General features: G+C 45.6%; 1 protein-coding gene across 1 annotated transcript in view; it reads left to right on the forward strand.

The window, feature by feature from the left end:
- Positions 1-13,786, forward strand: part of LOC146063190 (solute carrier family 22 member 7-like) — a 40,966-nt gene that overhangs the window by 22,452 nt on the left and 4,728 nt on the right. The window contains exons 3-8 of the mRNA XM_083175343.1: positions 1,700-1,854; positions 3,267-3,435; positions 4,068-4,191; positions 6,643-6,752; positions 11,119-11,333; positions 13,573-13,681. Of these exons, the coding sequence (XP_083031469.1) occupies positions 1,700-1,854; positions 3,267-3,435; positions 4,068-4,191; positions 6,643-6,752; positions 11,119-11,333; positions 13,573-13,681 (882 nt within the window). The remainder of the gene's footprint in view (positions 1-1,699; positions 1,855-3,266; positions 3,436-4,067; positions 4,192-6,642; positions 6,753-11,118; positions 11,334-13,572; positions 13,682-13,786) is intronic.

A 13,786-nucleotide genomic window follows, 5' to 3' on the forward strand; every position in this document is an offset into this window, starting at 1 on the left:
GGAGCCAATTAACATACCAGTATATATTTGGGTGTGGGAGGAACGGGAAGTACCTGGAGGAAACCCATGCAAGCACGGGAAGAATATGCAAACCCCATAGTTAGTACGGGATGATGACCCATGACCTCAGCGCTGTAAAGCAGTAATGCTAACCATTACACCATCCGTACTGCCCCGTATATATAACACATGGTGGGGATAGAACCCATGACCTCAGCGCTGTGAAGCAGTAATGCTAACCACTACACCATCCGTGCTGCCCCATATATATAACACATGGTGGGGATAGAACCCATGACCTCAGCGCTGTGAAGCAGTAATGTAACCATTACACCAACTGTACTGCCCCGTATATATAACACATGGTGAGGATAGAACCCATGACCTCAGTGCTGTGAGGCAGTAATGCTAACCATTACACCATCCGTACTGCCCCGTATATATAACACATGGTGGGGATAGAACCCATGACCTCAGTGCTGTGAGGCAGTAATGCTAACCATTACACCATCCGTACTGCCCCGTATATATAACACATGGTGGGGATAGAACCCACGACCTCAGTGCTGTGAGGCAGTAATGTAACCATTACACCATCCGTACTGCCCGTATATATAACACATGGTGGGGATAGAACCCATGACCTCAGCACTGTGAGGCAGTAATGTAACCATTACACCATCCGTACTGCCCTGTATATATAACACATGGTGGGGATAGAACCCATGACCTCAGCACTGTGAGGCAGTAATGTAACCATTACACCATCCGTACTGCCCTGTATATATAACACATGGTGGGGATAGAACCCATGACCTCAGTGCTGTGAGGCAGTAATGCTAACCATTACACGGTCCGTACTGCCCCGTTTATATAACACATGGTGGGAATCGATTGCATGACCTCAGCGCTGCCCCGTATATATAACACATGGTGGGGATAGAACCCATGACCTCAGTGCTGTGAGGCAGTAATGCTAACCATTACACCGTCCGTACTGCCACGTATATATAACACATGGTGGGGATAGAACCCATGACCTCAGCACTGTGAGGCGGTAATGCTAACCATTACACCATCCGTACTGGCCCGTATATATATAACACATGGTGGGGATAGAACCCATGACCTCAGCACTGTGAGGCGGTAATGCTAACCATTACACCATCCGTACTGGCCCGTATATATAACACATGGTGGGGATAGAACCCATGACCTCAGTGCTGTGAAGCAGTAATGCTAACCATTACACCATCCGTACTACCCCGTATATATAACACATGGTGGGGATAGAACCCATGACCTCAGTGCTGTGAAGCAGTAATGTAACCATTACACCATCCGTACTGCCCCGTATATATAACACATGGTGGGGATAGAACCCATGACCTCAGCGCTGTGAAGCAGTAATGCTAACCATTACACCATCCGTACTGCCCCGTATATATAATACATGGTGGGGATAGAACCCATGACCTCAGCGCTGTGAAGCAGTAATGCTAACCATTACACCGTCCGTGCTGCCCATACACTCTTGTCATGTGTAAGGAAATGACATCTCTGCGTTACAGCAAATCTAACCTGATACTTCTGATTATGATGACATCTGTATATTATGATGCGAGATAATGTGCCGTTACTGTATGCTGTGTGTACAAGATATATAAAGATAACGCAACGATAATTTTATGTCTTTTAGGTACGGCCGCAGATTACTCTTACTATTCTCAACTTTCCTGACCCTGGTGTTTGGGATAATGTCAGCAACCTCTGTGTCCTACGCAATGCTTGCAGTAAGCCTGTCGCTCTCTGGATTTTTCCTCTCCGGCCTCTCTATCATTATCGTGGCCCTAAGTAAGTGGTTCTGAGCACGGTGAGACCGGACTAGAATGAGTACATTCAAAAGCTGTAGAACAAATATTTGGAAGGGTTACAAAGGTTTGGAAATACATTTTAGGGTGGAATTAAGGACTATAAAACAAGACGTTGGTTGAGAGTCAAGGGCCAAAATTTAAGTGAATATTAACAACTGTAGAACAAAACCTCAGAGAGGAAGCTCTAGGGCTGCAGAACAAAACTTGGGGAAAAGGGAGATGTAACGCTGTGGAGCAAAACTTTAGGTGACATGAAGGACTATTCCACATCTCAGGACTGTGAACAAAACTTGAGGTGAGATGAAAGGATGTGGAACAAGATTTCAGGGGACATAAAAGGAACTAAGTTGATATCAGAACTGTTAACCTTAGGATTGTAGAACAAGAATTGGTTAAGATATGGTGCTATGGAACAAGTCTAAAAGGAACATTAAGGGATAACACGACTTTAAGGACCTTATTCTAATTTGCTTGGTCCCCCTGCACATTCGCACGGGGACCAATGTTTTCCTAATGGGTATGTACATGTGCAGAGTGCGAACAGGCACGGCGAACTGCAAGTTCTCTGTCCCGTTCCCACCCACCAGTGTGTGCAGGGGGCGTGGGGTGATGGAACAAGACGTGGTAGAGATCTAGGTCTGTGGATAAATGCTCGGTAGAGATTTGGGACCAAGACTTGGTGGAGATCTGGCACTGTTGAAGAAGATCTGGTAGATATCTGAGGCTGTGGAACAAGACTTGGTGGCGACCTGGCACTGTGGAAGAAGACCTGGTATATATCTGAGGTTGTGGAACAAGACTTGGTTGAGATCTGGCACTGTGGAAGAAGGCCTGGTAGAGATCTAGAACTATGGAACAAGACTTAGTGGAGACCTGGCACTGTGGAAGAAGACTTGGTAGAGATCTAGGGCTGTGTAACAAGACTTGGTGGAGACCTGGCACTGTGGAAGAAGTCCTGATAAAGATCTGAGGCTGTGGAACAAGACTTGGTGGAGACCTGGCATTGCAGAAGAAGACCTGGTAGAGATCTAGGGCTGTGGAACAAGACGTGGTGGAGACTTGGCACTATGGAAGAAGACCTGGTAGAGATCTGAGGCGGTGGAACAAGACTTGGTTGAGATCTGGCACTGTGGAAGAAGACCTGGTAGAGATCTGAGGCTGTGAAACAAGACTTGGTTGAGATCTGACACTGTGGAAGAAGACCTGGTAGAGATCTAGGGCTGGGGAACAAGACTTGGTGGAGATCTGGTACTGTGGAAGAAGACCGAGCAGAGATCTAGGGCTGGGGAACAAGAGTTGGTGGAGATCTGGGGCTGTGGACAAAGATATGGTGGAGATCTAGGGGTTATATTGAAAGTAAAATAGGTGAGATCTTCTCTTTCATCTCTACAGGTGTGGAGTGGGTGGACAAACAACACCGTACAGTCGCTGGGATCATTACCAGTCTCGCCTGGAGCGTGGGCAGTGCTATTCTGGCCCTGTTAGCATACTTAGTGAGGGATTGGCGCTGGTTAAGCGTGGCCATCAGTGTTCCACATGTCCTGGGCATAATCAGCATCTGGTAAGATATGGTAAAGGTGCTTTATAAGCGTACTGTAACACAGGTTGTGGGCCATATGTTCTGATGCTCTGCAGGTATCTATACGTAGTGTGATACACTGTGATTTGTTCATTTGTGCATTTCTGCACCAGTAGTAGGTTTATAGATTACCCATTTTTAAAATTTATATATATAATTTGATGCAATAAATCCTCCTGAATACAGCAAGTATATAGTTTTCCCTTCGAAGTGTTGCTATACTAAGACAACAAAGTCTTAATCAGAAGCCGCTAATGTAGGAGGTCATCATTAACATCCGCCCCCAGAAATCTGCAAATTGTACCGCTACCATTAATTGCAGTGCCACATTGACACCTTGAAAGCCTGTGTGCAGCAGCGTTGGTATACGGTATCTATGGGTGCAAGGTGTGCTCTAGAAAACTTGCACATGTGTAGTAGACTGTGCACTGCCAGAGAGAGTAGCATCCTCTGACACACACACACACACACACACGGTGCAGACCAAGGGCCAGATGTATCTCCAAGGGCCACAACCAATTTGCACATTTGACACTATGCAGACGTGCTGACTGACAGCTCAGCATCCCAGTGAGGCGCTGCCACCGATGTGTCATCTCTCTGTGCTACTGTAGGTGGCTTTCGGAATCTGCCAGATATCTGCTGACGAAGGGAAAGCCCAAGAAAGCAGAAACCGAGCTGATGCGATGTGCTGCAATCAATGGAAAGAGATTGGATGATTTCAGCAAGAACAGTGAGGTGAGATGGTCTGCGGTAACTTTAGGGGTTACTTAGTCACTCCCCCCAAAAAAGGGCAGTTACCATCCTGAAATGGCGGCTTTCTGTCAATCAACTTGTGTACGGGTAGCAATTAAATAAATGAGCGCATGTGTACTACGAGCCACACACTTGCGCAGTCTATAGATTAAAGCTCGGCCTGTAAAATCACATCCGTGCACTCAGGTCTGAATAACCCCCATGATCTGATCATTCTGTTACCAGCGATGTATGTTCTCACCAGCCAGATTGTGCTGTCTAATCTATAGAGAGAGGATCATCTGGGCCCGATCCATCCATCCACACCTACAGTCCAACCTGGATTAGTGATAAGTGGGATCCCAAGGGACGGCACATTTAGGGCCTAATTCAGAGCTGCTTGCTAGGCTATGTATATTTTCAGGATCGCATGCAATATACTGTATATGGCATGCGGTCCTTTTGCATGTGATATACCGCATGCAATCCCAGCGGAGCCAGCCCGGAGCCGGAAGCTATTCCAGCTGGAGTGACTGGGAGGGAATGGGATCATTGGACAAGCCAGTAACTAGGTTGACACCACTAGGTCGACATTACTGAAGGTCGACATTACTGAAGGTCGTCTTGGGTTCGGTCGACACAAGTATTAGATCAACATGGGGAAGGTCGACAGTCAAAAGGTCAACATCTTTTTTTTTACCTTTTTTGTTCCGAATGTCGACATAGTCGACATGGACACTAAAATGTAGCACCCTGTCCCCTCGCTGTGCTCGCCATGCTTTGGGCTTGGTGCCTCGCTGCACTCAGCCCACTATTCTCCCACCACGCCCTAGTGGATGGTAGGGCATGAAATACCGCCTGTCGGCACATGTCGGCTCAAAAAAGAGTGAAAAACCCCATGTCAACTTTTTACATGTAGACCTTCCCCATGTTGACCTAATGCTTGTGTCGACCTAGTCACCTGTCTACCTAACCCATGTCAACCTTCATGCATGTCGACCTTCAGTCATGTTGACCTTAATGCATGTCGACCTAGTGGTGTCGACCTAATGCTTGTCGACCCAATTACTGGAAACCTAGTGACCGTATACCAGTCGGAGGGACCGGTGCTACGCACATTGCATCAGACCCGCTGTCAGTCACCTGCAATTTGGGCTCTTTTCCTGTGACTGATTGCTGCAATCACAGAAAAGAGCCCAGATTTCGGGCACATCGCCCAGTGTATGGGACCTATATAATGATTATCAGATGAGCCATAGAAGACAGAGAATAATTGTGTCGATTGTACAATCACTCAGTCATTCATAATTAGCTATTTTGAAATTGGCTTACTCCATCGATAGACTACCGATTCCTCCGACACCCCAAATTTGCTGTACAAATTAAATCTCCTTACAAATGTACTTGTCTGTGAAGCGTTATCGTCCCATGGTAAACACATGCTTGTTGCCAGCTCTGCTTCTTCAGAAAAGTCATGGCGGTTAGTTCTTGTTGGATATTTAAAGCACTTGATGGGATCAACCAGTGATGACCATAGTTTAAAGGTCAGGTGAAAGACAAAGCATTTCAAATATAATTAAAAGATCAGTATGCATTTAATACATCTTGTCCTTAATTAGGGGAAACAGGTGCATTGGACCCAGGAGGTAATATGTGTGTTCCAGGTTTACAAGAACCCCTGGCAGTGCTACGCTGGGGTGCTGCCAGTCCCCAGATTAAAGGCGAGACTAACATCATTGAGCGCTATGATATACAATGCTTGGATGGGAGACTAAAGGCACCCCAAACCCACACTAAGTAATCTATCGCCCGATCCCATGGATCAGAGCGTCCTATTGGGTAGTTCCGTCTAGTGTGTACCCGTGAGTTGCTAGTGACCCACGGGTACATCCCCCATCAGCACTGCAGCAGCAGGACTGATGTCACGTGGCTTCTCCCCCGTGTGTATGCACTTGTCGCATTTCCGGTCCCATTGAGGATGATGTTAGGCTGGCTACACATCATCTAATGTGTAATACAGCTTCCCTACTTTATGGGCCAATTGGATTTCTGAAACTGCCAAGATATTGGTGATTTGCGAGTTAAAGCGGCAATGGTTTTACCTTAATGAATGCTGATGCTTTAAATTGGACTGCTAACTCGCAGTTTTAGAATCCCGCATCTCATTACATTTGGCCCTATATCCCATCAGCCCCTAAATTGAATATTTTTGATGAATCACACCCTATAAAACTATTTTTTAGTTGACACGTAAAACATTTCCCACAACATGTGCAAAAGAGATGCCGGAGGTAATGTAAAGTATCAACTGCGCATTTCCTTCATGTAAACAACATTTCTACATGCTCCGTCTGTGTACACTGAGGACAAACACCATTGCAGATCAGAAATGGCTTTCAGTGCTCACAGATATTTATTAAGCTTGATGTTTCTTGTGCTGTTTCCACCCCACAGCACATTTGGAGACTGGCAGAACCGGGGCCATCGACGGCTAAGTACTCGTACATAGACCTGTTTCGTACTCCACGCCTGCGGAGGATTTCCTTCTGTGTGGGGACAGTGTGGTGAGGAACACTACTGATATCACAAATCCCTTATTGTACACCATAGAGATCTCATATGTGTCTTACCCAAAATAGTGCGTGACACGGTTGCACCACCATTTATATCACTGCAAATGTACTGTGCACATGTTCTGTATTGCCGGCCAGTGTAAGTTAGTATAGCAAATACTTTAGAAACATTACTTACAGGCATGGGGAACCTTTGACACTTCAAATGTTGTTTAACTACACATCCCAGCATGCCTTGCAACAATTTTAGCATGTGTAAATAGCAAAACTGTAGCAGGGCATGCTGGAATGCTTTGTTCAAAAAACATCTGGAGGGCCAAAGGTTTCCCATTACCATTATATGTAAGGATTCTATGTACTGAATGGTTAATTATGCATAGAATACCAGCGAATACTGTTACAATAATTCCATTTATTCAGAATACTTCATGGGAGCCCTTTACAATGGGTTTAGGCTGTTCCTCCCAGCAACAGACAGGTCATTTTTTTGCTTAGGATCCGCCCCCCTTAGATATATAACCTTGCTCCTCCCTTCTACTCCCAGTCTTTTGAGTGTCTCCACCCATGATCCTAAGAAAAAAAAGAAAATAATAAAAAAGGAAGGCAAAGTAATTTTTCTGGTTAATATGAAACGTAGATACAATCTAAGTCAAAAAGGACGGACTCGTTCAAAGAACAATTTTATAGGGGAAACACTTTAAGATAAGGTTCTTGAGCCCATAAGGCGTGTACCGCTCCAATTCTTCTAGCGGATGTAATTGCTGTAAGGAATATGACGTTCCATGCACGGAATCTCAACTTTGCTCTATCCAATGGTTCAAATGGAGGTCACATAGGAGCATTAAGAACCAATATTAAGTCCCGTTGAGGAACGAATGACTGGATTTTGGGTCTCAGCCTCTTTATAGCTTGACAAAATCTTTCAATAAATGTATCCTTCGAACAACGCCTCTATCCCGCAGGCCGCTGCCATGTTGTACCTGGAATAAAAGGTGTGCTCTTGGAAGTTGCCATCAGATCTATTTTGGGTAGGCAGACCACTAACTGGAATATGGAATCCTTCAGCTCCCATTCCCCCAGAAGGACATAGTGTCTGCTAAGGAAATACGCAATCACGTTTTCTTTGCCTGGAACATGTAATGCTAGTGGACTCCTTCAAGTTCCTGGGGACCACAATCTCCCAGAACCTTAAATGGGAGCCCAACACTGATGCTATTGTTGGAAGAGGGCAGCAAAGGCTGTTCTTCCTTATGCAACTGAGGAAATTCAACATCCCACAGAAGCTTCTGCTCATTTCTACTCCGCAATTGTGGAGTCTGTACTGTGCTCCTCAACACTGGTCTGGTACGGCTTCAGCGAGAGAGATAAATGCAGACTCCAAAAGGTAGTCAGAACTGCGGAGAAGATAATCGGGACAGACCTTTCCTCTGTCCAGGACCTGTACCTGTCCAGAGCAAAAAAATCAGGCAACAAGGATATACAAGGACCATCTACATCCTGGCCATGGCTTGTTTAACCTGCTGCCATCAGGCAGATACTACAGGGCCATTCCCACCGAGTCCACCAGAACCCTAAAAAAATGTCTTCCCTCAAGCGGTTCAACTGCTGGCACGTGAACTTCTGAACACCTCACTGTCTAGTCGCGCCATAACCCTTTGCACATAATCTAACACTGGTTCCCCATGGAATATCTTTCTGTATGACTGTACATGTTCCCCAACCTGTTTATTGTTTATACTGTATGTTGTTTACTTGTGACCCACCTGGCTGCTGCACAGCAAACGGAAAACAAATTCCTAGTATACACAAGTATACCTGGCCAATAAAGTTGATTCTGATTCTGCTGTTAACAGCCTTTCTGCCTAGACCATGATATTTCAGATTTCTTCCATTATGGTCATACTCTTCTAAATACTTTGACACTTTAGATATGCCACCACAGCAATTTTGTCTGAAAAGACTCTCAAGTGGCTTCCAAATTATTTTTATCTGGAAATGACATATCGCCAACCAAACTGCCCTCATCTTCCTTTGAATGGAAGAGAATCTTCTTTCTTGATGGGACCAATTTCCCAGGCAACTCCTGTTTGATAAATGTGGTCCCCATCCGCCTGTACTTGCATCCATGGTTAGCACCAAGAACCACAGATCTGTCAAGTGAGTGCCTCTTAGGCATGACCGATTGTCTAGCCACCAAAGTAGGAACTTTCTCGTAGACGCAGAGATTTTTATCCAACGACCCAAGGAGCCAAGAGTATCTCAATAGATCCCACTGGAGCTCCTGCATTCTCCATCTCACCCTTTGGTTGGTGACATCATACCCAACATACTTAATTGAACCTTTTCTGTGTTTTGGATAATGCCGGCCAATTCTTACATTTTGTTGCATCTTTTACTGAAAGCGTAATTATGAATTCTATGGTATCTATAAACATACCCAGAAATTGTATTATTTGAGACCACATCCATGCTTTTTGGAGAAAGTTGATCTCAAACTCTGCTGCTTTAAACACTGACTCCTTTGATTGACCTGCTATAAGGAGGTCATCTAGGTTAGGCCAAACTGTAATGCCGTGCTCCAGAGGTGGGCTATAAAAGTCAATAGGACTTTTGCAAAAAATCTTGAAGAAGGTCAGACCGAAAGGGCGACAAGTGAACTGAAAATTAATTCCTCTCATGCAAACTCTTAGGTATTTTATGTCGCCTTGGCTAATTGGAATATGGAAGTGAGATTCCCATTAAGATGGTCTTTGAGGTTTCCATATGAAACTTCCTCTTTTTTATCCTTTTGTTTAAACTCCATAGACCCAGTATAGTCCTGAATCCACCCGAAGCCTTCTTTACTATAAACAGACGGGAATAAAATCCCTTTCTTTCCTCTGTCCTTGGAACTCGATCTACTGCTCCGGAGTTGATTAAATCTCTCAAACTCTCTACTAGAGCTGTGAATTCCGCCTCTATACTTGGCTTGTATTTACAAAATTGTCTCGTTTTGGCTTGCTCACAAATTCTAATCAGTAACCGCTGTAACTAGATGTAGAACCCAATTGACCTAAATGCTTATCTTTCAGTAATCTGCAAATTTTTTAATTCTTCCTGGACCGGAATAGTCACCAGGACTGACAAACAGTCACTGTTTCTGATTTCCTCTCCTAATGGACTGGCGAAAGGACTCCCTTGACCTACCCAAAGGATATTTTTCTCTGTACATACGTCCTAGTCTGTATGATTTTGCCTGTCTATATGACATATCTAGAAGACTTCCATGTCTGTCCTGAGGATCTTACGGCCTTTCCTCCAGACTTTCTCTGTATCCTGGAATCCAATTTACTCCCAAACAAAAAAAGAGCCCTCATACAGCAATTTAGCTAGTCTGGACTTACTCCCGGCTCCGATAGCCAATGGGAGAAGTAGGTCACTGATGACGTCAGCGGGCCTCCCGCCCAACGGCCAGGCAATGCCTGCATTTTCTGGGACACTCACAGAAAACGCTGGCATGCCACCCTAAAACGTCTGGCGCCTGTCACACAACTTGCGAATGGCCAGCAATGGCTGTTATCGGACGGACAGCTCACACATGCGCACTGCAGACGATGCAATTCTTCGATAATGGCTTGGGCTAGGAATTTGCATCTGAGTGATTGGGGCTGAATCAGGCCCTGTGTTTCCGTATTACAAGGGCAACATCACCCTCTTTTCTCTTTTCGAAGTTTTAGCAAATTTTGCCCCAAACAATGGATGTTGTAGGATGCAATAGAGAAGTGATAGAATAAAATTGGTTTCTCTGGGCAACATCACATTTTTTTTATTGTATTTTTTATTGTAAGGGCCAGATGCATCAAGTTTTAAAAAGTGATACAGTGGAGAGGGATAAACAACCAGCCAATCAGCTCCCAACTGCCATGTTACAGGCTGGGTTTGAAAAATGACAATTTGCAGCTGATTGGCTGGTTGTTTATCACCCTCCACTCTATCACTTTTTGAAGCTTGATACATCTGCCTTTTAAAATCACTGATTGGAAGAGGATAGTTTGCGGTATCTCCTTTAGCGCCATTGACTGTCTATATGGACACGACCTCGTTCATTTATCCCTTTGTGTCACCTTTTTATACATCTAAAGGATATTATACACTCTTATGTCACCCTGAAGACATTGTACACCATGGTCCTTATTCTGGTTCACTCGCAAAGGCAAATTCCTTCTCAAATGGTCAGAACCATGTGCACATGTTACATCTGCCCCACCTGCAGTGCACATGGTTTTGTCCATTTGAGGAGGAATTTGTCTTTGCAAGTGAACCAGAATAAGGGCCCATTTTGTATCCCCCTGAGGATAGTTCCCCTCTTGTTCCACAGGTTTGGAGTGGCCTTTTGCTATTACGGAATAAGCCTGAATATTACAGGCTTTGGACTGAACATTTTCCTCACCCATTTCCTGTATGCACTGGTGGAGTTTCCAGCGAAAATGGGCATTTATCTCTTATTGAACCATTTAGGACGTCGCAGAACACAGGCCCTGACGCTGCTGGTGACTGGAGTGTGTATCGGACTTAATGTAGTAATCCCACTGTGTGAGTATTAGACCCAGAATGGTCATTATTTATAATGTACACCCAAACCATTGTGTTTGTGTGTGTGTGTGTGTGTGTGTGTATATTTACGCCAGGGTTGCCTACCCTCCCGGAATGGCCGGGAGGGTCCCGGAAATCGGGTCCCCCTCCCGGCCCCCCAGAAAGAGGGGCAACCCTCCCGCAAAACCGCCTGGCTGCCGTGACCCCCCCACCGGCACCCGCGACCTCAACTCGGCGGGGGCTCCGTGGGTGAAATGACGCAAATAGCATCGTTTCAGCCCTGACCACCTAAGTGCAATGCCATAAAAAATGGCATTGCATATCAGGGGCGTGGCTAAAATGGCGCTATCGCTCTGGCCATGCCCCCAACAAGTAGCCGCCCGTGTGGCTCTGCCCCCTCCCTACCCCTTTTCACTCCTGGCGGCCCCGCCCCCTCCTGAGCTGGCTGCCCTCTCCCGGGGCAGCCAGAAAGTCGGTAAGTATGATTTACGCACACACTGCACACAAGATGAGGCCTCATTTACAGTTGGGCATACATCTTCTACAAGTATAACACTGTGGGACAGATGCATGAACTATCGTTACGTGTATTTCTGCATTTAACGCTAGTTAACTGGGGGGGGTTACATATTTTCAGATGTACTAAAAGTGCACCTAACATGCGCTAGGGACAGCCCGCCGAGTAACGCTTGGCGGGGCTGTCCCCTGCAAATCCCCCTAGTAATTAGCTGTCCCCTGCAAATCCCCCTAGTAATTAGCTGTCCCCTGCAAATCCCCCCAGTAATTAGCTGTCCCCTGCAAATCCCCCCAGTAATTAGCTGCCCCCCTGCAAATCCCCACAGTAATTAGCTGTCCCCTGCAAATCCCCCCAGTATTTAGCTGTCCCCTGCAAATCCCCCCAGTATTTAGCTGTCCCCTGCAAATCCCCCCAGTAATTAGCTGTCTCCTGCAAATCCCCCCAGTATTTAGCTGTCTCCTGCAAATCCCCCCAGTAATTAGCTGTCCCCTGCAAATCCCCCCAGTATTTAGCTGTCTCCTGCAAATCCCCCCAGTATTTAGCTGTCTCCTGCAAATCCCCCCAGTAATTAGCTGTCCCCTGCAAATCCCCCTAGTAATTAGTTGTCCCCTGCAAATCCCTCCCAGTAATTAGCTGTCCCCTGCAAATCCCCTCAGTAATTATCGGCCGGGGCGATGTATTAACAGCCTTGGAGGCATTAAATCACCCCGGCCTCTTTGCCACCTCAGGGCTGGCATTGTTCTATCACCACTGCAGATACAAAGCTAGCCCTGCTGCTGGCACCGGGCTGCGCACGAGATCTTGCGATAAAAGCGAGATCTCGTGCACGCCCAGAGAGCCGGCCAGGGGGAGAGAAGATAGTTTTTAAAATGCACATGCGCATCCATGCTGCCTGGGGCGCCGATAAGGAGAGCTGTTAACGCTGGGCATAACAGCTCTCCTTATTGGCCAGGGGGGGAAGAGGGGGGGGGTAATACATTTGGCCATAAAGGGTGCCTGCTTCTCCTCGTTATGCAGGAGAAGCGAGACCCATTATTTTGCAGTCATTAAGGACTGACCATGTATCTTCTATACCCAAATGAAATGGAGAGGAAATCAGGCTCTCTCGTGTAGAGCACTAATGGTCAAATATAATTCTAAAGGCCCCCATACACCTATATGGTTTGGGCCCTTTCACCCATTTCCAAAGTATTGGTCTGAGAAATCAGGTGAAAAATGTCAAATTGTGTGTTTTATCTCCGAATCCGCTGTGCAGTCCCATGTGCATTGCATCAGAGCCGGAAATCTCAAGGGCCTGCAATACCGATTTATCAAATCCTACATCACTTGCTGGGATTGCTTGCGATATATAGGAAGCTGGCAGGTGGTTCAAGAGAAGTCACATAAGTGCATGGGGGCCGTAAACCTTTATTCTTATTCAGTTATAATCTTTCTTCTGTTTCCAAATTTAATTCTATCCGCACCAGCAAAATAATTAACAAACATAAGATTTTGTACAAAATTGAAGAAAGAGTGTGAATACAAAATAGTTTTGGTGGGATTTTTATTCTGGAGCTGCTATAAGTAAGACTGGATTAATATCATCATTTCTAACTACAGTCAGTGCTGGGAGTGATATTTAGTAGTAATATCATTAACTTTAAATAATTTGTTCATAAAATGATATCTAGAATCTTTCTTTCAATATGGAGGTTCAGCAGATTGTTATTGTTTATACCACAGCGATGGGTGCCGTCCGTACAGCTGTCGCAGTCATTGGAAAAGGTTTCTCAGAGGCTTCCTTTACTGCCGTCATACTCTACACAGCAGAGCTGTACCCAACAGTGATCAGGTATAGTGTGTGTGTGTGGGGGGGGGGTTTGTATTGTCAAAAAATAAGAATTTCAGGCATGAGAATGGGGGGAGGCATTTTGTATGAAGTAGGTTGCTAAAGGGT

Source organism: Crinia signifera, chromosome 3 (genome assembly GCF_055691185.1).
Source record: "Crinia signifera chromosome 3, ASM5569118v1, whole genome shotgun sequence".
NCBI lineage: Eukaryota > Metazoa > Chordata > Amphibia > Anura > Myobatrachidae > Crinia > Crinia signifera.